This window comes from Dromiciops gliroides, chromosome 3 (genome assembly GCF_019393635.1).
Source record: "Dromiciops gliroides isolate mDroGli1 chromosome 3, mDroGli1.pri, whole genome shotgun sequence".
Taxonomy (NCBI): Eukaryota; Metazoa; Chordata; class Mammalia; order Microbiotheria; family Microbiotheriidae; genus Dromiciops; species Dromiciops gliroides.
The window spans coordinates 585,262,106-585,286,108 of record NC_057863.1 but is presented as its reverse complement, the minus strand read 5'-3'; the positions used below and the strand labels follow the sequence as shown (position 1 = coordinate 585,286,108).

General features: G+C 40.0%; 1 protein-coding gene and 1 pseudogene across 1 annotated transcript; one reads left to right on the top strand and one right to left on the bottom strand.

The window, feature by feature from the left end:
• Positions 1–9,610: 9,610 nt before the first annotated feature.
• LOC122746211 (olfactory receptor 52K1-like) lies at positions 9,611–10,561 on the top strand. The gene has a single exon (XM_043991687.1). The coding sequence runs from the start codon at positions 9,611–9,613 to the stop codon at positions 10,559–10,561; it is 951 nt and encodes a 316-aa protein (XP_043847622.1).
• A 2,873-nt stretch (positions 10,562–13,434) lies between these two features.
• Positions 13,435–14,201, bottom strand: LOC122751598 (annotated as a pseudogene).
• Between the last annotated feature and the right edge of the window lie 9,802 nt (positions 14,202–24,003).

Below are 24,003 nucleotides of genomic sequence, written 5' to 3'. Positions count from 1 at the left end.
TGAATCCGTTCCATAGTATTGGTTGTGTCTATGATTACCACTTCTACTCATGTTTTAAAGCACTCCATTCCTTGAGACCCTCATCATCCTAGGGGGTATTTACAATAATGTTTCATTTTACCCATAGGAATAATTCCCCTTATCCTTATCTTACTTTTTCCCCCTTCTTGCTCCTGATTTCCTGCCCTTTCATGGCTTACCTTCTGCCCAGTTCCCGAGGGTTGATAATTCTACATTGTCCTCAGTGTAGAAAGCTCTCCTTTCACCTTAGGTCTGGGAGCCCCAATTCTCCTATTGATAGGGGTCTCTGGGATATGCTGTTCAAAATATTCCCCTTCCTGGTGCCTGGTCCCTGGGGCCTCCTGCAGGGAGAAGAAGCCTCATTAGATTCTGTTTGTGTGAAGAGGAGGAAGAAATATTAATTGGTGTTGTAAGGGTGATGCCTTGCCCCTCCTGGTCCCCAGGCTGGCAGTACTAGGGCTATGCATATTAAATACCTCATGTTGTTCAGGCCTGGCTGACAGCTCAATTTGGCACCCACCTGGTGAGTCAGTTACTGCAGGGATATGGTCAGGGACTGGGAGAAGACCCAAAGTTGTTTCTCTCTGAATCTCTGAACCCTCTTACTCATTCCATCTACGAGTCCCAGAATCTTATATCTACAATGGCCTACCTAGGGCTACATTTCTCAATTTTGAAATCCACAGAATCAGTGAGTAAGCAATGTAGTAAATTATGAATGACCAGATATCGACAGCTATCTAGATAGATGTTTGGTTTTGTATAGCCACAAAGGTTAAGGATTTGGGAATTTATCTTTCTAATTGGACACCCACGTATCTATGTGCTCTGTCATCCCTGGTTCCAAGGGATGGAAGAAGAGCTTTGACTGAAATGGCCTCTGAAGTTTTCATCCAAGCTGGCTAGTACAGGGATTTGTTTTCTTCTTTGAAGTCTGATTCGCATTCGCGCCGCGCGCGCGCACGTGTGTGTGTGTGTGTGTGTGTGTGTGTGTGTGTGTGTGTGGGTCTTGATACAGAAGGGAGGAACTTTGACTTTGGTCTAAAATGTGGGGATCCAAATAGTTCCTAATTCCTATTACCCTCAAAATCCTGGGTTCCCAGCTCTTTGCATGGATTTCCCTTGATTCCTTATTACATGTCCTCCTGTTATATTTCTGGGGAAAGCAGGCTGTGGAGAGGAACTTTGCATCATCTTAATGCTAGGAGAGATGATCTGTGATTAGGAAGTAATATGTTCCAGAGACACTGACTAGGTTCAAAGAGGTATGAGATGCTTCAGCAATGGATTCTGTCCCTTCAGGTTACTGGGAGCCACACAACCTGCTTATTTTAAGATTTATGGTAGACCCATCAAAGACAATAAATATACATATCCAACCAAACATCTGGCCTGAGGGGGGGATATGAATGGAGATTAGTCACAGAAGTGGTGGTAACAAAAGAAAGCAGGAGGAACAGTGAGACAAAGTAGGAAGAACAGAGACATTGTTTGCCTTTCAGGTTAGGGCAGGAATTTTAAACTTTTTGGGTGTGTGTGTGTGTGTGTGTGTGTGTGTGTGTGTGTGTATGTGTATACCTTAGACCTCTTGGTAGCATGATGACTTGGATAGTTTTATGTAATAGACACCCCAGAATAATGTTTTTAAATGTATAAAATAAAATACATAGAATTGTAAAGGAAAGTAATTATGTTGAAATACAGTTATCAAAATATACTTTAAAAAAGTTTACAGACCCTAGGTTGATAATCTCTGGTTTAGGATAATAACTCCTTACTTACTAAAGAAGATTACTTTATCAAGTCTTTATTACTTTATCATATTTCTTAAGCCATTCCTGGCCTTTGGAACCAACCTTACCCATTATTGTCTATTGTCTTCCCACTGTTATTGCTAATCTCATTATTCTTGAATCATAATCCCTAACCCCATCAATGTATTTTCATCCTTTTTATGGTCCTTTAATTGAAATTCCCAAACCTATGATTATCTTCACATTGTAGTTCCCAGTCCTCTTATTGTCCTCTCATGGTAAATCCCATGCTTCTGATTATATTCTGATTGCAATTCCCAATTCTCTCATTGTCCTCTCATTGTAGTTCCCAATCCTCCATTGTCCTTTCAATGTAATCCCCAGCCCTACGAAGTCTTTTAACTCTTCTAGGTTATTTTGATCTACTGAAATCTCCAATGGCTCAATTTATTAAATTAATCAAACCTCTATTAAGTACTTATAATATACAATGCATTCTGTTGTATACTTGGAATACAAAGCAGAAAGTAAAAACTAAACAGATGAAAAAAATATAAATAAAATCCCCCCCAAACACTCCCCCCCTCAAAACCTTGCCCTTACAAAGTTTACATTCTACTGTGTGGTTAGGGGATATAGTATGAAATGTGCATAAATAGGGGCAGCTAGGTGGCACAGTGGATAAAGCACTGGCCCTGGATTCAGGAGGACCTAAGTTCAAATCCAGCCTCAGACACTTGACACTTACTAGCTGTGTGACCCTGGGCAAGTCACTTAACCCTCATTGCCTGGAAAAAAAAAGAAAGAAAAAAAAGAAATGTGCATAAATAAATATAATACAAGATAAATTGAAAAAGAAAACACTAATAGCAGGGTGTGGGGGGTAGGGATAAGGGAAGACTTTAAGGAGCAGCTAGAACATGAACTAATTCTTGAAGAAAGGGAGGCAGTACATTCTAGGCACGAGGGTACACATGGAAGTAGGAAGTAGAGTGTGGAGTTCTCAAAAAGCTACCTTGAAAGTGTAGTCAGAGGAACTGGATTTGAATCCTGTTCTGCCACAACCTCTTTGGAGACTACCTTTCTCAGCTGTACACTGAGAGAGTTGGTTAAAATAATTTCTAAGGTCATTTCCATGTCTTATTTATGATCCTGTTTAATTGTCCATTTTGATTCATGCAAGAGAGGAATAGGAAATCTAGCTAGGAAAGTAGGAAGGAGCCAGATATTAGAAAATCTTAAATATAAGGTTGAGGGATTTATTTTTTCTCTTAGGCAAACATAAAAGGTTTTTGAGGAAGGGAGCACCATGGCCACACATCCCTTAGGAATATTCCTCTGGAAGTTGTATGAAGGATGGATTGAAGAAAGAAGGGGTTTCTAACAGGAAAACCAATCAGGAGTCTATTACAGCCATCCAGGTGAGAGGAGATGAAGGCTTAAGATAAGGTGGTGGACATATGAGTGGAGAGAAGGGAACTCATGTGAAAGATGTTGTGGAGGTAGAACTGACAAGACCTGACAATACCTTGGATATGTGTACTGAGGAGGAGGAATGAGTTCTGGACAACATCTAAGTTATGGACCTGAGTGATTGAGAAAATGATGGTGACCTCAATAGAAATGGGTAATTTTGGAGGAAGGTTCAAGGGGGTGTAAGATGATGATTTCTATTTTGAACACACTGAATTTAAGATGCTGGTTGAGAAATCCAAGAGAATATGTCCAACAGCCAGATGAAATTGTAGGACTGGTGTTCAAAGTAGAGATTAGGTTTCTGCATAGAGATAAAGCTTGAATCCATGTGAGCCAGTAGATTTACCAAAGGAGAAGGTGTAGAGAAAGAAAAAGGACTCTGGATAGAGTCCTAAGGAACACCCATATTAAAAGGGTGGGAGGTGGGATGATCCAGGGATAATCACTGAGTAGTTCTGTCAGTGACATAGCACAAGTATCTGGATGAGACAGTGTCATGGAAACCAAAGGAGGAGAGAGAATTTAGAGGCAGTGGTCAGCAGTGACAAAAGCTGAAGAAAGGCCAAAGAGAGTCAGGACTAAGAAACAGTCATCAGAGTAAAATGTTGTGAAAAGAGTGCTGGATTTGGAGTTAGAGAGCTGAGGTTCAAATTTTGATGCTTCTACTTATAAAATGTGTTACCTTGGGAAAGGCATGTAACCTCTGGTTCTCAGTTCCACATAGGGGGAGGATAAGATAACCTTTAAATACGCTCTAAATATATTCCTCTATGTAATTTAGCAGTTATGAGTGCTTATGCCAACCTTAGAAAAGTTTCAGTTAAGTGATTTGGTAAGAAGCTAGATTGTAAGAGGCTGAGAAATGAGTGGGAAGTGAGGAAGTATAGTGAATATGGATTTTTCTTTCTAAGAGTTTGGAAATATAAGGGAGGAGAGATTTGAGTTTGATGGGATAGCAGTTTTTTAAGGATGTTGTAGACCTGAATATATGTGCAGATAATAAGGAATGAATCAGACATTAGAGAGAGCTTTAAAAAAATAAGAGAAAAGATTGAGGTAGCTAGGTGACACAGTGGATAGAGCACTGGCCCTGGATTCAGGAGGATCTGAGTTCAAATCCGGCCTCAGACATTTAACACTTACTAGCTGTATGACTCTGGGCAAGTCACTTAACCCCAACTGACTCACCAAAAAAAATAATAATAAAATAAGAGAAGAGGGAATGATTAATGAAGACGGATGGGATCAAGGGCAAAGTAGAAATGTCTGCCTTGGCAAGGAGGAGAGCTATCTTTTCCTCAGAGACCAGGCTTAAGGAGGAGAGTATGAAGATATAAAGGGTTTTGAGATGTGGAATAGGGATGACAAAAGGATTTTCAAAGACCTCATTTTTCTCAGTGAAGTAGAAGGTGAAGAAATCCATTGAGAGGGGTGCAGTGGAATAGAGTCAGGGTTTTAGAAGAAAAGAGAAAGTTTTAGAAGAAAAGAGTGTTAAGGGGAGCAGTATAGAGAATCAATCTAGGAAGGAAGGAAGGAAGAATAAAATGATTGCCATGCAATGGTGGAAGCTCATTTGAGATTAGATATGATGAATTTGTAGTAGATTCAGTTACCATGTGGTATGGCTATTTCTAATGGTATTTTTTGGCTCAGGAATAGGAGGAGAAAAGGTAGATGGTGGGAGTGATTTAGTATTGAAGATTGGCAGTGCACTAATGGGATTGGATCAAAGAATCAAGGGCAGAAGACAAAGCATACTTTGATTGATTGCTTTTAGGATCCCTGAAATGAAGAAAGTGATGCTAGAGTGGGGGTGACTTCAATGAGGGAGGGAAGGTTTAAACATTTATATAGCACCTACTATATATCAGTCACTGGGCTAAGTGATTTTACAAATATTATCTCATTTGATCTTTACAATAATTCTGGAAGGTAGGGGCTATTATTACTCCCATTTTACAGTCAAGGAAATGGAGGCAAACAGAGGTTAAATGACGTACATAGGGTAACACAGCAAGTAAGTGTCTGAGGTCAGATTTGAATTAAGGTCTTCTTAACTCCAGGCTCATTGCTCTATCATTGAGAATGAAAGAGAAATGGAGAAACAGGGAAGAGACAAGAAGTTATGACCAAGAAGGGAAATTAAGAGTTTAAAATCAAGAAGGTGGCACAGTTATGGGTATAGGGGGATATAAGTTATAACTATCTATGTAGGTAGATGAAGGAGAGTGAAAATGGAGGTTATAGTTATTAAGGAGCTAAATGAACCAGGAGTCCAATAGGTTTGAAGGGACATATTGAACTTGTTGAGTAGAAAGGGATGAGTTGGGGCAGAGACGAAGATTGTGATCCAGGAATAGAACCCCTTGCAAACAGAAGGGAGGGAGTCACCTAGAAGATAGTAAATTACAAGAAGGCTCAGGACAGGGTTAAATAGATAGATGGAGTGCACCTGAAAGGAGGAAAGTTTAATGAGTATAGAATGACCAGTGAAATGACTCTGAAGTGTGAGAAGTCTGTGACCTCTTCCTTATGAACCATTGTTTTTTTAAAATTCATTTTTTAATGGGAGTGACATGGTCAGATTTGTGTTTTAGGAATCTCAATTTGGCAGTTATATAGAGGGGGGAATTGAAGAGCTGAAGGGCATGACACAAGGTAATCAATTAGGAAGCTATTGAAATAGCCCAGGCAAGAGGTGATGGGACATGATCTTGAATTGTTGTGGTGTGAGTGAAAGGAAAGGGATAGAAACAAGAGCTGTTTTGGTGGTGGAGTTTGTAAGACACAGAAACTCATTAGATGTATTTGGGGAGAAACAGAGAAGAGTCAAGGATGACTCTGAGGTTGAAAACGTGTGTGTTTGGGAGGATGGTGATGACCTTAACAGAAAGGGAAGTTAGAAGGAGGAGTGGGTTTTGGTTAAAATATATATATATATATATATATAAAATGAATTGTGATTGAGATACTGAAAAGTCTTCTAGTTGAATATAGCCAGAGGTAGTTGTGAATGTAGGATAGGAGCTCAGGAGAGAGATTAGGTCTAGATCTGTAGATCTGGGAGTCTTCTGCAAAGAGGTGATAATTGAACCCTAGGGAGCTGATGAGATGCTCAAGAGGGAAGGTGCAGAGAAAGACACAGATGACTCTTTTTAAAAAAAGTAAATTAAAAAAATTTTAAGTAATAAACATTTTTATTTATAGTTTTGGGTTCCAATTTTTATCCTTTCTTCCCTCCCTCCCCATCCCACTCCATGAGGCCATAAGCAATCAGATATGAGTTATATATGTATGATTATGTAAGACATTGCCATACTAGCAATTTTGTATAAGAAAACTTAAATAAAAGAAAAAATGAAAGAAAGTGAAAAATAGCATGCTTCAGTCTGTGTTTCATCGATATCAGCTCTTTCTTTGGAGGTGGATAGTATGTTTCATTAATAGTCCTTTGGGATTGTCTTGGATCATTGTATTGTTGCGAATAGTTAAGTCATTAAGAGTTCTACATCAAACGGTATTGCTGTCTCTGTGCACAATGTTCTCTTGGTTCTTCTCACTTCACTATACATCAATTCATCCAAGTCTTTCCAGGCCTTTCTGAAATCATACTGCTTGTCATTTCATATTGCACAATAATATTCCATCATCATCATATACCACAGCTTGTTTAGTTATTCCCTAGTTTATGGGCATTCCTTTGATTTCCAATTATTAGCCACTAGAAAAATTGCTGCTATATTTTTGTACAAATAGGTATTTTTCTCTTTTGGGGGATGTCTTTGGGAGATAAACTTATCAGTGCTATTGCTAGATCAAAAGGTATGCACAGTTAACTATGTCCATTGGGTATAGTTCCAAATTGCTCTCCAGAATTGTTGGATCTTTTCATAACTCCACCAACAGTGGATTAGCATCCCAACTTTCCCACATCCCCTCCAACATCCAATAATTTCCAATTTTTGTATATTTGCCACTCTGATAGGTGTGAGGCAATACCTTAGAGTTGTTTTAATTTGCATTTTTCTGATCAATAGTGATCTAGATAATTTTTTCATATGATTATAGATATATTTGATTTCTTTTTCTGAAAACTGCCTGTTCATATCCTTTGACTATTTATCAATTGGAGAATGATTTGTATGTTTATAAATTTAACTCAGTTCACTATATAATTTAGAGATTAGACCTTTATCAGAGATATTTGTTTCAAAAATTCTTTCCCAGTTTTTGTTTCCCTTGTAATCTTGGTCATAGTTTTGTTTGTACAAAATCTTTTTTTTTTTTCAATTTTTCCCAATTTTCTTTTAGTGAGGCAGTTGGGGTTAAGTGACTTGCCCAGGGTCACACAGCTAGTAAGTGTCAAGTGTCTGAGGCCGGATTTGAACTCAGGTACTCCTGACTCCAGGGCCGGTGCTCTATCCACTGCACCACCTAGCTGCCCTGTTTGTACAGAATCTTAAATCTATGTCTTCTGATCTCTGGACTCATATAATCAACTAACTACAAGATATTTTCACCTATACATCCCATTGACACATTAAGAACAAAATATCCAAAACCAGTCTAAAGACCCCCTAAATTGATTTGTTTTTCTGAGTTTATTTCAGTTTGTTTCAGGATTATTTACCTATGATCATAACCTTACAGCTTTCTTTGTGTTCCTTCTCTGTTAACTTCTCATATCTAATTATTTTTATACAATAAAATTCAACACACACTTAAATAGTGCTAGTGTAGGGTAATGGATGGAGATCTGGATTGGAGGTAGGAAAACCTGGATTCAGAATCTGCCTCTGTAAGTGACCATTACAATTTGTGTGATCTCTCAGTGACCCCAAACAATGCTCTAATACTAGAAGTTGCAGAGCAATTGTTGATATCTATTAATGGAGGAAGTTTGCACATCTGGAGTTTCTTCCATCTCTGATATCACAAGTATGGACGAAAAGTATAAAAAAGACATTTAGTCACTGGGGAAATAAAAATAAAGCAACAACAACAGTTCCTTTTTCAAGATACTTCCATTGGGGGAAGGGGATATAATACATACAAATAAATCTATTATAGGAAAATTGAGGGAAGAGAGAATGCTAACAACTTTGGGAAGGGGAATCAGGGAAGGTTTCCCACAGGAGGGGGCACTTAGACTAGACATAAGGAAGACAAGGATTCGGAAAAGTAGAGAGGAAGGGAGAGTATAGTCCAATTATGGGTGACAGCTTGTGAAAATGTAAGGTGGGAGATTGAATGAAAAGTTCTGGAAGCCCAGTTTGGTTGGAACAATATAATAATCTCATTAAATAAGGCTAGAGATATTAATAGGAATTAGATTGTGGAAGGTTTTAAATGCTACTGTGGAGTCTGTATTTTATTCCATAAGTAACAAGGAATCACTGCAAAATTTGATCAGGGAAGTGACATGGTCACACTTCTGCCTCGAAAAGAGAATTTTGGCAAGCTGTATAGAGGATAGTTTGTAGAGGGGAGTGACTGTAATCAGGAATACCAATTAGGACTACTATAGTAGTCCAGGTGGTAGATGATGATGTTTATAATTAGAGTAATGACAATATTAATGGAGAGAAGAGGACTAATGTAAGAGCTGTGTGTGTAAACTTGATGAGATTGGAAATTTAGTGCCTAGCACAGTGCTCTGTTTATAATACAAGTATTTAATAAATGTTTGTTGAATTATGAATGCTCAGCCCTGTGCTTGATCCATGGAGTCTGAAAGAATGACATATACACATATTACTCTCATGACATTGTTTGTGGATCTAAGACAGATATGAACTAGTTAGGAGAACCATACAAGGCAGTGTATGATTGAGGGACCAAATAAGGACAAAACAGATTTAAGAAATTTGGGTAATCAAATGAGTCTTTAGGGTACAAGTGGCTCTCTAATATTAAGGTCAATATGGAGACTGGGAGTCCAAAATACATTGCATTATAGTTATTTGTGTATGTGTCTTATCTCCTGCACTAGAGAGTAAGCTTCGTGAGGGAAGGGGTTATATCCAATAAACTTTTCTTTCCCCCAAAGTAGCCCCTAAAAGACTTTGCATATAGTAGACATCATTGATTTTTGGGGGGCAGATAAATGGATGAACTACTGTTTGAATTATAGGACATGGAAAGAAAGGGATATAAGTTCTTAAGGCACTTAAATTTCATTATAAGAGATATACACTAAGATTTAGTCTTGTATGGACAAAGCTGGGACCTTTAACCCAGTTGGGGATAGAGATTGACTATAACATGTTCAGCCCCTGCTCCTTGCTCTAACCTGATTGTCTTTCTTTTCAGGGGCTTAATGGCTCTGCTGGGTTGGGATCTGTGGCTGCCTGCCCAACATGAACCCTCTAAATGACTCCAACTTCCCATCCACATTTTTCCTGGCTGGCATACCAGGGTTGGCCTTTGCACACATCTGGATTTCACTGCCCTTCTTCTTAATGTTCTTCATGGCTGTGACTGGGAATTGCATCCTACTCTTCCTCATCGTCACAGACCACAGTCTCCACCAGTCCATGTTCTTCTTTCTCTCCATGCTCTCCTCTGTTGACCTGGTCCTTTCTCTGTCCACCATGCCCAAGATGCTCACCATCTTCTGGTTTGATTCCACAGCCATCAGCTCCCATGCCTGCCTCGTCCAAATGTTCTTCATTCACGCTTTTTCTGCTATGGAATCAGGGGTGCTGGTGGCCATGGCATTGGATCGCTATGTAGCCATCTGTAACCCACTGCGCTACTCCTCTATTCTCACCCCCGTGGTCACTGCCCAAATTGGGGGTCTAGTCATGCTCCGGGGCATTGGACTCACTGTCTTATTCCCAAGTCTGGCTCGACGTTTGACCTACTGTGGGTCACATGTCATTGCCTACACCTATTGTGAGCACATGGCTGTGGTGAAACTGGCCTGTGGGGACACCACAATAGACAACATCAATGCCTTTATTGTAGCACTATTCCTAGGTATTGGTGATGTGGCTTTCATTGCTTACTCCTATGGGCGCATCCTACAGACAGTATTGAATTTCCCTTCACATGAAGCCCGGGCCAAAGCAGGAAGTACGTGCACTGCTCATGTTATTGTCATTCTTTTTTTCTACATGCCAGGCTTCCTCTCTGTCATTATGCAGCGCTTTGGGCCCCCCACCGCCTCTGCAGCCAAAGTCATCTTTGCCAACCTCTACCTGCTCTTCCCACCTGCTCTCAACCCTATCATCTATGGGGTCAAGACAAAGCAGATTCGAGAGAGGCTGTTGGTGATCCTCAATCCCAAGCAGATTGACCCCACCTGAGTTCTGCCTTCTTTTTCTGGAATCAGGAGGGGTATTGTGGAGGTTCTATCCTGGTAGCATGGGATGCCCAGAGAGGGAAGGAATCATGGCATACTAGTATAGCTGTGCCCTTTGGTGAAGAGAAGAGACTCAATGATGTTGCAATATGAAAGACTCAGGCTACATATTGGAAAGATTCTATTGAGGGTCAATGTAGTTAAATTTTAGAGAAATTGTCTGAGGGAGACTAGGAATACATTGTCAATCAACCAATTAATCAAAATTGAAAAGTTTCTATGTGCCTATCTCTATCCTTTGTGTGCTTATAGAATAACAATATGATGTGGACCTTACAGCTTAGTCTGGGAGTAATGCACAAAATAACCAAGTGAATATAGAGTATATAATACTAACTGTGAGTGCAGTATAAGTTTGGGAATGCTAACAACTATCTATCTATCTATCTATCTATCTATCTATCTATCTATCTATCTATCTATCTATCTATCTATCTATCTATCTATCTATCCATCCATCCATCCATCCATCCATCCATCCATCCATCCATCCATCTATCTATCTATCTATCTATCTATCTATCTATCTATCTATCCATCCATCCATCCATCCATCCATCCATCCATCCATCCATCCATCCATCCATCCATCTATCTATCTATCTATCTATCTATCTATCTATCTATCTATCTATCTATCTATCTATCTATCTGTCTATCCATCCGTCCGTCCATCCGTCCATCCATCCATCCGTCCATCCATCCATCCATCCATCCATCCATCCATCCATCCATCTATCTATCTATCTATCTATCTATCTATCTATCTATCTATCTATCTATCTATCTATCTATCTATCTATCTATCTATCTCTCTATCTATCTTCTTCTTCATCATCATCATCAAGCTATCATATTTGCAGTTTACAAAAGGCTTTCTTTAAAACTACTCAGTGAGGTATATAGTGCCTTTATTATCTTTCCTGTTTCATGATGAGGAAACAGCTTATATCATTTGCCTGTTGGCACAAAGTTAAATGTCAGAGCTGAGATCTGAATCTGATTTCTCTCTGCAAATTTAGTGTTGTTTCAGCTATACCACATTGCTTGGCATCTCACTCTGGGGATCTAGAAAAACATGATATCCTTTTCTTCATGTCTTAAGAATAGGAGGCTAGGGGGGCAGTTAGGTGGTGCAGCAGATAGAGCACTGGCCCTGGATTCAGGAGGACCCGAGTTCAAAGCCAGCCTCAGACACTTAACACTTACTAGCTGTGTGACCCTGGGCAAGTCACTTAACCCCAATTGACTCAAACACAAAAAAGAATAGGAGGCTAGACTTGATTACAGAGGTAACTTGAGGTTACAAGATCAAAGGAGGCTCACCTTAAATTGATTGGAAATGTAAAACTCCACAATTATAAGTGAAGGCTTGTCTTTTCCATTTTGTAATATGAAAAAACCATAACCAAAGGGCAAAATTCTTTGTATACTCTATAATTTTGTCCATTCTTGACTCCTCCCAATAATCCCCAGAATCTCAGAATTGGAAGGGACTTGAGAGGCCATTTAATCAGAACTGTATGTGAACAGAAATCCTTCCTACCAAATACTCTGCAAATGGTCATCTAGCCTGTTTTTTTAGGGGAAGTTTTTTTATTGGCACAAGGGTTCTGGCTTCCATTCAGTCACTAAAACCAACACTGAGGTTAAATTGCTTGACAGGGCAAAGAACAGCAAGAGCTTGTTTCTCCAGTGGACACCAGGGTTCAGCTCATCCTCTACCTTCCCCAAGGACATCATCAGAGGAAGTGTTGTTCTTGGGAGAGTGATCAGTCACCCAGCTTTTCTTTTAAAACAAAAGGCTCAGGCTTCTATTGAGTAACAACCAATCCTGGCAGCTCTTCTTTATATGATAAGCCAAGGTATACTAACAAAAATCGAGCTTTATTTATTCGAATCTCACCACAGAAAAGACCTAAGAGTGTTTACAATACTGCAAAGCTTGATAGCTTTGGGCTGACTGGCTCAAAAGTATCCTAAAGATAAGTAAGCATAGTATGGGAGTGTTAGCAGTGTGAACTAAGGCAGATTAGGATTCTGAAGCTTGGTGGGGTGCTCCACAACACGGTCTTCCTCGCCACCCCCCCTTCCATAAAATCATTTGGGAGTCAAGTTGATTTCTGACAATCTCTTTACCTACTTCCTACTCAAGACCTTTTAAAAAATCAGCCCCTTCCCTCGAATTGGTTCCTGGCTATTCAGACTCCTAATAGATTTGGGGGGTGGAGGGGAAGAGAAAGGAGTTGCAGGAGTCATGATGACAGGGAATTAGGGAGACACTTATGGAAAGAGACCTGTTTTTTTTTTTTTTTGCAGGCAATGGGGGTTAAGTGACTTGCCCAGGGTCACACAGCTAGTAAGTGTTAAGTGTCTGAGGCTGAATTTGAACTCAGGTACTCCTGAATCCAGGGCCGGTGCTTTAACCACTGCGCCATCTAGCTGCCCCGAAAGAGACCTTTTTAAAGAAAGCATCATGGCTCTCAAAGGTAGTACACAGCCTGTTTGCCAGCAGTGCTATGTGCTATTCACAGAATTACTTAAACCTGAAATGGCATGCATTATTAGGTGGAGTCAGACCAAGAATTATGTACCTATATTATTGAGGAAGCTGGCTGACTCCACTAGAATTCAACTCAACCAAATTCTCAAAATCCAGAGATTTGTCTAAAATCTCCCCATAACCTTCCTTTTTAAACAAAATATGAATAAGAGCATCTCTCCACAGCTCCAAAGTCTTTTAAAAATAGTCAATTCTCCCATTTGACTTCCCATTCCTAAGTTTTTTTTTCTTTTTAAAAAATTTAAATTGGGCAAGTGACAGCAAGTTAGATCTTCTTCCAATATTGATCTGTTCAGGGAATTCCAGCCACAATTTCAGATTCTATTCCACAGTGATCCTTTCCACGGAGTATTTTAAAGAAGCCATTATCACCCCAGTCTGTATTCCAGGAGTTGGCAGCCAGCCAATAAGGGTACCATCTTCCACACCCTGGCCTAGGATATGAATGGCATGGCCTACAAGCATGTATCCAGTAACATGCTGGTATTCACCAGACTTGTACTGGAGAAAGTCAGAATATACAAGAAAAGCTCCCTCCACAGGGCCATTCTTGTAGATTTCAGCCATTATCTCCTGCTCACTTGAAGGTAGACTGTAAGAGGTTGATCCATAGTGTTTGTCATCTTTGTAGTCAGGAGAATAGCCTGCTTCACACTTCTTGCTGCATTTGGGGGTGTCTCCCATCTCTCCAGTACAGACAGGGCAGGGACCATTCACATAGTGCTCACATAGAAGGATGGAGTAAGGTTGGCAGCCCATGTGGGAATCATAGAGGCCACCTTCTTGGTCCAATACTTCTAAGCTCCAGCAGGAAAGCCACCATTACAGCTTTCCTGACACTCTAATTCACAGCAGCTAAACATGTCCTCAGCAGAAACTTCTACACTGGCATTTCCATCAGTATGCACACAGATCCTGTCAGAAATGGCTTCCACAGCTCCAAATGCCCATCAAGAGCTGCCAGAACCCTGGTCTCTTATTTCCCTGATGGTTGGACAGTTTGGCCACTGTGCCCAGGCATCAATATTTTCTGGTGGCTTCATGCCATCAGCCAACAACATTCTCTAAGGTAGTAGATTGGCTCCACCCATGAAGGTACCACAGAGTTTCTTTATGTAAGCCCATGGCCATATTGAAGAAGTTGTGCCCAGCCTGCCATGTAGTATTGAGCTTGTTGACATAGTTGACCATTTTATCTGAAAGAGAAGAAAAGGACAGTCTGCTCCTAGCACTGGTCAGTATAACCAGGCTGCACAGAGTGGCCAAGAACTGCCATATTTTGAGAATTGAATTCCTGATTTACCTTTCCTCCAATGCTGAGCTGGTTTGCATAGGGGATAGTACTTAACATCACCAAGAGTCCCCCATCCAGCCTTTTCTCAAAGCCATCCAGGAAGGAGGAGCTTGTTACTCTCCAAAGCAGTGTCTTTCAGTTTTGATTAGCTGTAAACGTAAGGAAATTTTGCTTACACTGGGCCAAAGTTTGTCTCTACAATGTCTACTCATTGCTCTTAATTCTGCCTCTTAGGGTCAAACAGAAGAAAGGCCAATTCCTCTTCCATAGAACAGATCTAGAATTGTTTGAAGAAAATTATTATCCCTACAGCTTCATAAGCCTCCTTTTCTCCTAGCCATACATGCTCAGTTCCTTCAACTAATTTTTTTATACCATCAGCTTGAAGCTCTTCAACATTCTGGTTGTCTGCCTCTGGACACTCTCCAGATAATCGATATCTTTCCTAAAATGTGATTCTCTCAGTTCTGGAAATTCTCTCTACTCCATTCCTAGAATGTTCTCTTTCCTCAACTTCATCTACTGGCTTCCCTGACTTCCCTTAAGTCCCAACCAAAATTCCATTTATAGGAAGTTTTCCCCCCAATCCCTCTTAGTTCTAGTGTCTTCTCTGAATTATTTTTTATTTATCCCATATTTAGCTTGTTTGTATATATTTGCTTGTTTGTTGTCTTTTCTATTAGATTGTGAGCTCCCTGAGGGCAGGGACTTGTCTTTGCCTCTTTTTGTATCCCTAGCATATAGCATAACAGCTGGTACAGAGCAGAAATTTAATAAATATGTATTGGATGACAATTGCTATAGTCCGGGTGAGAGGTGATGAAGTCCCTTGCTAGGGTGGTGATCATGTGAGTGAAGAGAAGGGAATGAATGCAAGAGATGAGCATTAAAACCCAATAAATTTCATTTATTTGTTATTTTGTGTTTGCCATGGATAGCATCTCTAGATAATTTTCTTCAATGAGGTATAATAAATGCATAAATATGAAACCTATGTGTAGACTACAAGTCTTTGATTTATAATACTCATTTCTCCTGAACCATATTTACAGCATATTATTTACCAACCTCTCCTATGCCCACATTCACATTCAAGTCAGTGGGCATCAAAGTATACATTGATTTAATTTGAGAGTTTTATTTTAATTTGGAGGATTTCTTCTTCCTCTGCAATAAATTATGGTAGTCTTTCTAAAAACACTTGTTACAAACACTGCAACATCAGTTGAATAAATGTCTCATGAAATGATGTTTCCTGTTGTTTTTGAACATGTGGTAAAGACAACTTGGCCAAATCCTTTATGTATTGCTTTAAGAGAAGCTATCGACTTTCCTTTCATTTAGCTACAAGTGCCTTAAAGAGTTATAAAAAAATGCTTTGTAAGGTCTGAAAAAAGTAAATGACAATTAGAAGTCTAGAATTCCTGCACATGACACCAGATCCAGGCTTGCCAAATGCTTAGTTGAATATTCAAATATCTCAGAATATCTAGTTTCTGACATTTCTGGGGAAACCAAACCTTAGATTCCTTATGGAAAATTAATAATAATATTTAACAATAATACTTAGCCTGCCTGACTCACAGGCATATTTGAGAGTAAATGTGAGACAGATATGATATGTTTAGAAATGCAGAAAAATATTATATCCGTCAGGCAAGAGGAGTCTTTGACCAAATGTATCTTTGTCCTGAGGGTTTTGGTCACAATTATAATCAATAAATTAGTATAAAAAGTTATGGGAATTGTAATATGAGTCAGAAAAATTTTAGTTCCAGAGCTGGCTTTTCAAATGTCTAATCAAGTTATTAGGCAAGTCACTTCCCCTACCTGGGTATCAGCTTCTTCATTTGCCAAGTGGAAACGGGAATATCTTCCCTGACTATCTCATGCATTGTTGAGATCAGCTGAAATAATGGATGAATTCCTTTGTAGACTTAAGTCTCTATGTAGAACATAGGATTGTACACATAGAGCTGGAAGGTATCTTAGAGATAATTTAATCCAACTTCTATAAAGTGGAAGAGTTAGGATTTGATATGAATAATGATTATTGAATCACATCAGAGACGGGAGTTTGGGTGTTTTGCCTTAACAACAAGACTTTGGAAGCCACTTCATGGAGACTTTTGTCACTTTTCTTCAGGGTGATCAAGCATTCCAGGAAGCCCCCTTCTTGCTGACCACTTTAGGATTCACTATACCTCCATTGTCCTTACATAGTCACTCCTTTGTGGCACCATTCTCATGCTGGTCAGACACCTTCCCAAGCCCAATATGAACACGCATGACCATGATGCTCTCCAAGAGGATTGCCTAGGCAGTAGTACTTGACAATATCACAGCATAACATACTCCTCCAATGTCACCTCTGTAAAACTTTCTCCATATCAATTTTCCACAATGTTTCAAATCCAAAACCTAATTGCAAAGTTAGACTACTGGGTGGCACAGGAGATAAAGTGCCAGGTTTGGAGTCAGGAACACTCATCTTCTCAAGTTCAAATTCTATCTCAGATACTAGCTGTGTGACCCTGGGCAAGTAACTTAACCCTGTTTGCTTCAGTTTCTCATCTATAAAATGAGCTGAAGAAAAAAATGGCAAACCACTCCAGTATCTATGCCAAGAAAAGCTCAAATGGGGTCATGAAAAGTTGAACATGATTAAAATGACTCAACAACAACAATAACAAGTACATAGATATAGGGAATATTTGTCTATGTCAAAGTGTGATCAGGAGGAAAAGGTTCCAGATCAAGGACCTGTGATGGAGCTGCTGAAATCCCTGAGTCCTTGGCTTGTTGGGGACTATTTCCTTCACTCTTATGCACTCCAGATATTGGCCAGTTAGCCCTTTTGGTGTCCCTATAATTGCCGGGTCTTTATCCTGGGTTCACAATATCACAACCTAGAACTTGATGTGACCTCAGAGACCACCTAGTCTAAATCTATGCCCAAATATCATCTCTTCTACAACATCATGGCCAAGTGATCATCCAATAGTTCTTGTGATGGGAATTCATTAACTAGGAGAGCATTCCAGTCCACTTGATTGTTTTTCCTTATACAGCACTGAAATCTGATTCTATGACATTTATTCCCAGTTCTGTCTTCTGAGGCTGAACAGAGTAAATCTAATCATTTCTGCTTAAGATTCCTTTAAATATCGAAAAACTGACATCATTTTCTCTTCAGGCTAAATACTTCCAGACACCTCAAATGATCCTCATATATAAATATGAACAGACTCTCTATGTAAGCTTATGTCCTCATGTGATGATGTTTTCTAGTCATCATTGTGGAAATCATCTTTCTAACATATTTTATCTTGCCCATCACTGAACACTGTACTATAAATGTCAACTGATCAGGATTAGAGTTTAAGTAGAACTATCATGACGATTCTTCTTCTTTTTTTTTTTTTTTCGGGGCAATGAAGGTTAAGTGACTTGCTCAGGGTCACACAGCTAGTAAGCGTCAAGTGTCTGAGGTTGGATTTGAACTCAGGTTCTCCTGAATCCAGAGCTGATGCTTTATCCACTGAGCCACCTAGCTGCCCCGCCCTCCCCCCCATGATAATTATTCTTAATGTCATCTTTCTTTCAATACAGCCTATGAGAATTTTTGGTTGCCATATCATATATGGTTTCATATTGAGTTTGTGGTTTACTAAAACCTCTAGCTCTTTGTAAAGGAATCGTTTTCCCACCATGTTTCCCCTGACCCTTACTTGTTTAATTGACTTCTTAAATTACAGAAATTTACACTTATCCTTGCAAATTTTCATCTTAATAGATTTAACCCATAGTACTAGCCTATGCTGATCTTCGGATCCTGACAGTCATTTGACATTTTTGTTTTCTTTCTCAGTTTCATGTCATTTTGAAGTTTGACAAGAATTTTTCTTCTATAACTTCATTGAAGTTCTTGCTAAAAAGTGTTGAACCACATAAAGTCAAGGACAGATCGCTTGCACCTTTAATCAGCTCACATCTTTCATCTTGACTGAAAGGAGAGAATGAGAGACTTCTTTGGCTCCTGTGCTAAGATTTAGGTCTGTTATGTCTATAACATTTGCGGGCTCATGTTTTTAGATCTAGAAGGGACTTTGGATATCATTTTGCTAACCTTCCTTATTTTATAGATGAGAAAATGAGGCCCAAAGACAGCTAAGTTGTGCAATGGATAAAGCACCAGGCTTGGAGTCATGAAGACATGTGTTCAAATCCAGCTTTCGACCCTTTCAGCCATATGACCTTGGACAAGTAGTTTAACCTCTGTTTATATCAGTTTCCTCATCTGTAAAATGGGCATGATAATATCACTTACCTTTCAGGGTTGTTGTGAGACTCAAATGAGTTAATACTTGTTAAGCATGGGGCAGCTAAGTGGCACAGTAGATAAAGCACTGGCCCTGGAGTCAGGAGGACCTGAGTTCAAATCTGGCCTCAGACACTTGACACTTACTAGCTGTGTGACCCTGGGCAAGTCACTTAACCCTCATTGTTAAGCACTTACATACTGTAAGTGCTACATAAATGTTTATTATTATTATTTATAGCAATTTGTCCAGCTTTCACAGGTTATAGAGGACCTTAGAGAACATCTAGTTCAACCTTCTCATTTTAAATATGAGAAAATTGATCCAGAGAAGATAAATGTCTTTTCTAAGGTCACAGAATAAATGGGTTTTAGTTGGCTTCTCCAACTTTGGTCTCGTCCATTTCCCCATATACCACATTTTGCTTAATTGAAAAGGAATGTCTTCTACTTCCGGCTCCACTAATGAGATACACAAATGTTATGTGGTTCTTCACACATTATAAAATAACAAGCTTATTAGAATGTTTTCTTGCTTGTGTGAAGTGTCTGGACCTTGTTTTTGTTATATTTCTATTGTTTTTGAAGCTTTCTAGTCAATTCAAAGTGAATTTCTGGCCAGTCATAGTCAAATGAGTGATTCTAGTCACAGAAAGGAAGCATTAAAGTTTCATAAATACTTAATTCCTATATACAGTATGTTATTCTGCATTATGAGCACACATAAAGCAATGATTAAATTGGAACTTCCTTTTTTTTTTTGGATGGGGCAATGAGGGTTAAGTGACTTGCCCAGGGTCACACAGGTAGTAAATGTCAAGTTTCTGAGGCCGGATTTTAACTCAGGTCCTCCTGAATCCAGGGCCAGTACTTTATCCACTGTGCTACCTAGCTGCCCTAAATAGGAACTTCTATGTATCACCCAGGCACTCCCTTTATCCATGGACTCCAAGAAAACTATCCCAGGCTGTATGTACTTTGTGGGTCAGAATACTCTTTAAACCATAGCTCACCAGCCTCCAATAGTGGGTTTACTTTAACAGATAACCAGAGACATTCTGATTTCAAAATTATTAGGTCTCCATGCCTCTCTGCTAAGTGCTATATCTCTGTGACAGTTGCTCTTGAGAAATCCAATTCTGCCCAGGACCAACTAATATTCTGCCCAACATCTATTGGCAGATGCTGATGTTCACAAGCATTTCCCTTGCAGGAGAGGAGTGTAGCTCTGTCAATTAACTTCTTTAATTACCTTCAACATGTAGTGGTGGGGAGAATGGATCATAGGTCAGTAAAGAGGTAATAAGTCAGTATCCTACAAGGGAGGATTACAGATCTTTTCAGTCCATTCTTTCAGCCTCCTACTGGACTTCAGCTACAGTTGTTCGGTTGTTTTAGTCATTTCTGACTCTTTATGACCTCATGTGGGGTTTTCTCAGCAAAGATATCGAAATGGTTTGCCATTTCCTACTCCAGGTCATTTTATGGATGAGGAAACTGAAGCAGAGTTAAGTGGCTTTCCCAGGGTCACACAGCTACTAAGTGTCTGAGGCCAGGTTTGAATTCAGGTCTTCCTGATTCCAGACCCTGAACTCTAACCACTGTGCCACCTAACTATAGTCTGAGGTACAATTTTCAGGGTATCTGCTACTCTGTCCATCAATCAATTGGTGATGCTACACTAAGTAAAGCTCTCTCCTCCAGGGATGGGCTACAGTTCTTTGCATAGAGGTCTTTTTTAGTAGTTATGAAGCTCCTCCCTAGCCAAGCTACCCACAGAAGGTAGCAAGTTACTAGACTACAATCACATTTTTTTTGGACCCCTCTATCTCCTACTATCTCCTCTGAGTTCCTCAGTTAAGTTTTTATCTGACTTATAGCTAGAAATTCATTTCAGTTCTTAACTCCTTTCACAGTCCCTTGCTTGGGCTAAGTATTCCCAAGGTTCTTCTTCCTCCAGTGAAAAAGGACTTGAGTGAAGCTGTGGTAAGGTGACTGCATCCAACCTTCCCCATTCATGCCTTGAATGGTTCATGCTATGGTTCATTCATGTTATGGTCACTGAAGTAACCAACAACAGATTAATAGCAATAATATGATGATTCCAGCGTCACCCTTTCTGTTATCAATCAATCAATCAAGCATTGCACATTTAGCAAGCACCTATTCTGTGGCAGACACAATAATAGGCACTGGAGATACAAAGAAAAAAGTGCATTCAACAGCCTGATCCCTGATCTAACTCCTACTAGGGACCAAGGCTAAGGTCATATCAAGCCAGCCCCTGACTAAGTACTTTGGAACCGAAGAACAAATACAGGATTGATATTATGCATATGGTGATAGGCAGCTATCTGTGTGATGTATTATAATAAGGTTTTCATCTTAATATTTGTTCCCACATCTCACATTGCCTGAAATTCATCTAAGTAATTCACTCTTTTAGGTCTTAAAGTCTTTTGGATCTTGATGGGTAGAATATTAAAGTACAAATACCACTGGGATAGGTCATGCCTCAAATATCAGCTACACTTCAAGACAATTAAGGAGAAGATGGTAGGAGGAAGGCTAAATCTCTGGGGGTGAGAGAAGGGAAGCAGAATATCATGAGGGGGAGATGTGTATAGAAAGGGGGTGTAAAAGGCTCTGGATTGAGAAGAGTATTGGAGGTGCGATATGTACCTAGAAAACAGAGGAAGGAGGGCATGTGGAGAAGGCTCCAGAGCAGGATCACAGAAAGGGGCCGAGAGTGGAGGAATGATGAATAAAGGAAGGAGAGAACCTATAAGAGAAGAATGGGGTAGAGTTGTAGGGAGTGCCTTGAAAGACAAATTTTGCTGATTTGGGGGATTTTCTGAGGGCTGGCTCTGACTGGATTTCTACCCTTTCCTGCTACTGACTTTTTGGGATCTGGTCTCTGGGACCTGGAGCTGGCACCACAGGATCTTAGAGGCCATGTAGTCCAACCCCTTTATTTTACAGATGAAGAAACTAGGACCTATAGAGGTTAAGTGACTTACCCAAGGTCTCAAAGCTATTAAGTGTCCAAGGCAAGATTTAAACTCAGGTTTTCCTGACTCCAGAACTTTTCTTTTCACTGTATCACAATAACAGTGGTAGACAATGGAAGTAGAGAGAAGAGGCAGAGAAGGCTTTCACTACTTTTAGTGAACCAGTGCTAGGACAGTCTCTATAATCCTGAGTTTTCCAAGCTCTTGCTCCAAGCATGAATGGAAACTACATCTCCAGGCACCCTATGCCTTAGGAATGTTGGGCATTACCTGGGTTGGTCCAGTTCATCTTTTAATTTATTCATAAGATTCTAAAATGGAACACAACCCACTTTAAATGCCCCTTTGGAAGTCAGAGACAGAGAATACATGAGAGATTGGATATCTTAGTAGTATTGTAGAAAGTTTTCTTGGCTCCTACTGTAATGTTACTTATCACTTTATTGGGAATGCAGTCTTAGAGACTAAGAGGTAGGTCAATGACTGGGCTGGATCACCATACCCTGACTTAGAGTGGGTGAGTGTGAAGGCACTGCCCTCCCTGGTGTTCCTGCTGTTAAATTATTTTGCTCAGGACTTTTGGTTGTTGGTGGTTAAAATACCTCTGCTACAGGGACTTCTGCCTTTACCATGAGACAATCTCAGTTCCTTGAGGGGTGTGCTAGCCTCCAGGCTGGTTCTCCTGGGAGTCAAATGCAGGGTTAATATCCTTTGTTGCCTAGGGTTGTTAGTCAATGCCTTCTAGATCTGACTGTATGTTTGACTGCATTGTAAGCCCACTGTAGATGTTCCATCTAGGGTAAGTATGAGATGTAGCATTGTGAACCCTGGGTTTTGATGAAGGGTGTGGAGGTGACAGTGAGGTGATATTTTAATATTCTCACTTTCCTCAGGCTCTTTGCAGTTTTTGGTCTGCCATAAGCAGTTCAGTCATAGTCTCTCCCCTCTCACCCATCCATTCTTTGTCTCTTTCCGTGTGTTCATTTGTCAACATTTTTTTTCTTCAGGATCTTCCGTATCTATTTTGGCATGAATGTCCATCTGTAGCATTACTTCTGCCCACTGTCCAAGTGTTGAAAATTGAAAGGTCTGGCTAGCTTGGCAGGGAGCTAATACAGAATATATCAATCTCCCCTTTTCATTTATACTGGAACAGATGTACAACATATTTCATTATGTGACTTTGAGAAAAATCATTTAACCTTCCTGGGCATCAATTTCCTTTCTGCAAAGTGAAGAGATTCAACGAATTGGTTTCTAATGTCCATTCTATTTCTTTCTTTTCTTTTCTTTTCTTTCTTTTTGTGCAGGGCAATGAGGGTTAAGTGACTTGCCCAGGGCCACACAGATAATTAAGTGTCAAGTATCTGAGGCCAGATTTGAACTCAGGTCCTCCTGAATCCAGGTCCGGTGCTTTATCCACTGTGCCACCTAGCCTCCCCACCCCATTCTATTTCTATCATTCTATACCTCTGTGTATCTATGATCTACCCCAACATACATATGACTGATAGAAAAAAAATTCTCAATACAGGGATCCTCAGAAACACAGGCTGTGGGAAAAGATACCCACTTTGTGGGCCTATTAGCACGTGGCTCAATGACCCTGCTCTGCTATCTACCAGCTACTTGACCATAACCTTGTTGTATTTGTTTTCAATTAGGAGAATTCCAACATTCCTTCCAGTTCTACATCTTCCAGATCTATCTTTCCTCCCATACTCTCCTCTCCCCCCAACACAACATTACCTATACTCTGATTCCATGCCTCATTTTCTCCTCTTGAACTCACCCTGGCTTAGGAGCAGAGGGAGTTAGCAAAGGCAGGAATTGAATCTCCCCCAAACCATACCCTTCTGCCTCCGGGGAGAACCACTATAGCATTCACTTCTGAGCTAGAGAGATTCTAGTAACATCCCTCCCCTATTCTGGGAGGTGAAAGATATCATTGTGCCTAGCGAGGGAGTAAATAGTATCATGGAACCTGGTCAGGAGTTGAAGGACATCAGACAGCCAGGATTGAAGACTAAAGGAGCCTGGTACAGATGCTGAGGTGACTGATTTGTGAACAGCTTTTATAAATTGAGGAATTTCTTCTTTTTCGTCCCTGACTTTCTGACCATCCTTGTGGTACTGAAGTTTCTCCGGAGTTTGGCTACGTGGCTTCTGTAGCTAATGAATAGGGCCCTAAACAAGC

What these genes read in the sequence shown, in the direction of transcription:
- LOC122746211 (XM_043991687.1), top strand. Translation starts at nt 9,611, where the DNA reads ATGAACCCTCTAAATGACTCCAACTTCCCATCCACATTTTTCCTGGCT.